Source organism: Tarenaya hassleriana, unplaced genomic scaffold (genome assembly GCF_000463585.1).
Source record: "Tarenaya hassleriana unplaced genomic scaffold, ASM46358v1 Cleome3098, whole genome shotgun sequence".
NCBI lineage: Eukaryota > Viridiplantae > Streptophyta > Magnoliopsida > Brassicales > Cleomaceae > Tarenaya > Tarenaya hassleriana.
In genome coordinates, this window is record NW_010966272.1 from 1 (window position 1) to 886 (window position 886).

General features: G+C 45.4%; 1 protein-coding gene across 1 annotated transcript; it reads left to right on the plus strand.

The window, feature by feature from the left end:
- Nucleotides 1–4: 4 nt before the first annotated feature.
- LOC104820485 (mitochondrial adenine nucleotide transporter ADNT1-like) lies at nucleotides 5–837 on the plus strand (the record flags this gene model as incomplete). The annotated part of the gene is made up of 3 exons (XM_010550928.1): nucleotides 5–118; nucleotides 210–554; nucleotides 633–837. Coding segments are annotated over 3 exons (543 nt in total), but the record flags the coding sequence as incomplete, so codon positions are not given.
- Nucleotides 838–886: the final 49 nt, after the last annotated feature.

The following is an 886-nucleotide window of genomic DNA, read 5'->3' on the forward strand; positions in this document are numbered from 1 at the left end:
GCAGACAGAAAAATCTCCTTATCAGTACAGGGGAATGGTCCATGCTTTATCAACTGTGCTGCGTGAGGAAGGACCAAGGGCGTTGTACAGAGGCTGGCTTCCATCTGTTATTGGAGTTGTGAGTTCCATAGCTTATTATCAATGTTCCTGGAATATATGAATTTTGCTACGACTTGAGTCGTCATGCTCGAGGATGGTTGCCTTTGCAGGTTCCATATGTGGGCCTTAACTTTGCAGTTTATGAATCTCTCAAAGATTGGCTGGTTAAATCAAGACCTTTTGGGATCGTTGACAACTCTGAGTTGACAGTGACCACAAGGCTTGCGTGTGGAGCCGTTGCTGGAACAATTGGTCAAACCGTTGCGTACCCTCTTGACGTTGTTCGTAGGAGAATGCAGATGGTAGGATGGAAAGACGCTTCCTCGGTTATCACAGGCGATGGGGGAGGCAAAGCTCCACTTGAATATTCTGGAATGATCGATGCATTCAGGAAAACCGTTCGGCACGAGGGTGTTGGAGCACTGTACAAGGGTTTGGTCCCTAACTCCGTCAAGGTTTGTTTTAAACCTTATGTTTGTACCCTTTTGGCCTTAGACATGGAGCCTGAACATGTTCAACTGTGGATTGTTCAGGTTGTCCCATCGATAGCGATTGCGTTTGTGACCTATGAGAAGGTGAAGGACCTTCTAGGAGTTGAGTTCAGGATATCGGATTGATTGAGGAAGTGCCCCTCAATACTTTGTTGAACAAAGATCACGAACTAGGGATACTAGCAGTATCTATCTATCTATATGCATCTTTGCTCTGAGAAATTGAATATCTTATTCTTAGGTTTTCTTCTCGTTTTTTGGGGGGGGGGGGGGGGGGGGGGCAAAAAAAAAAAAAA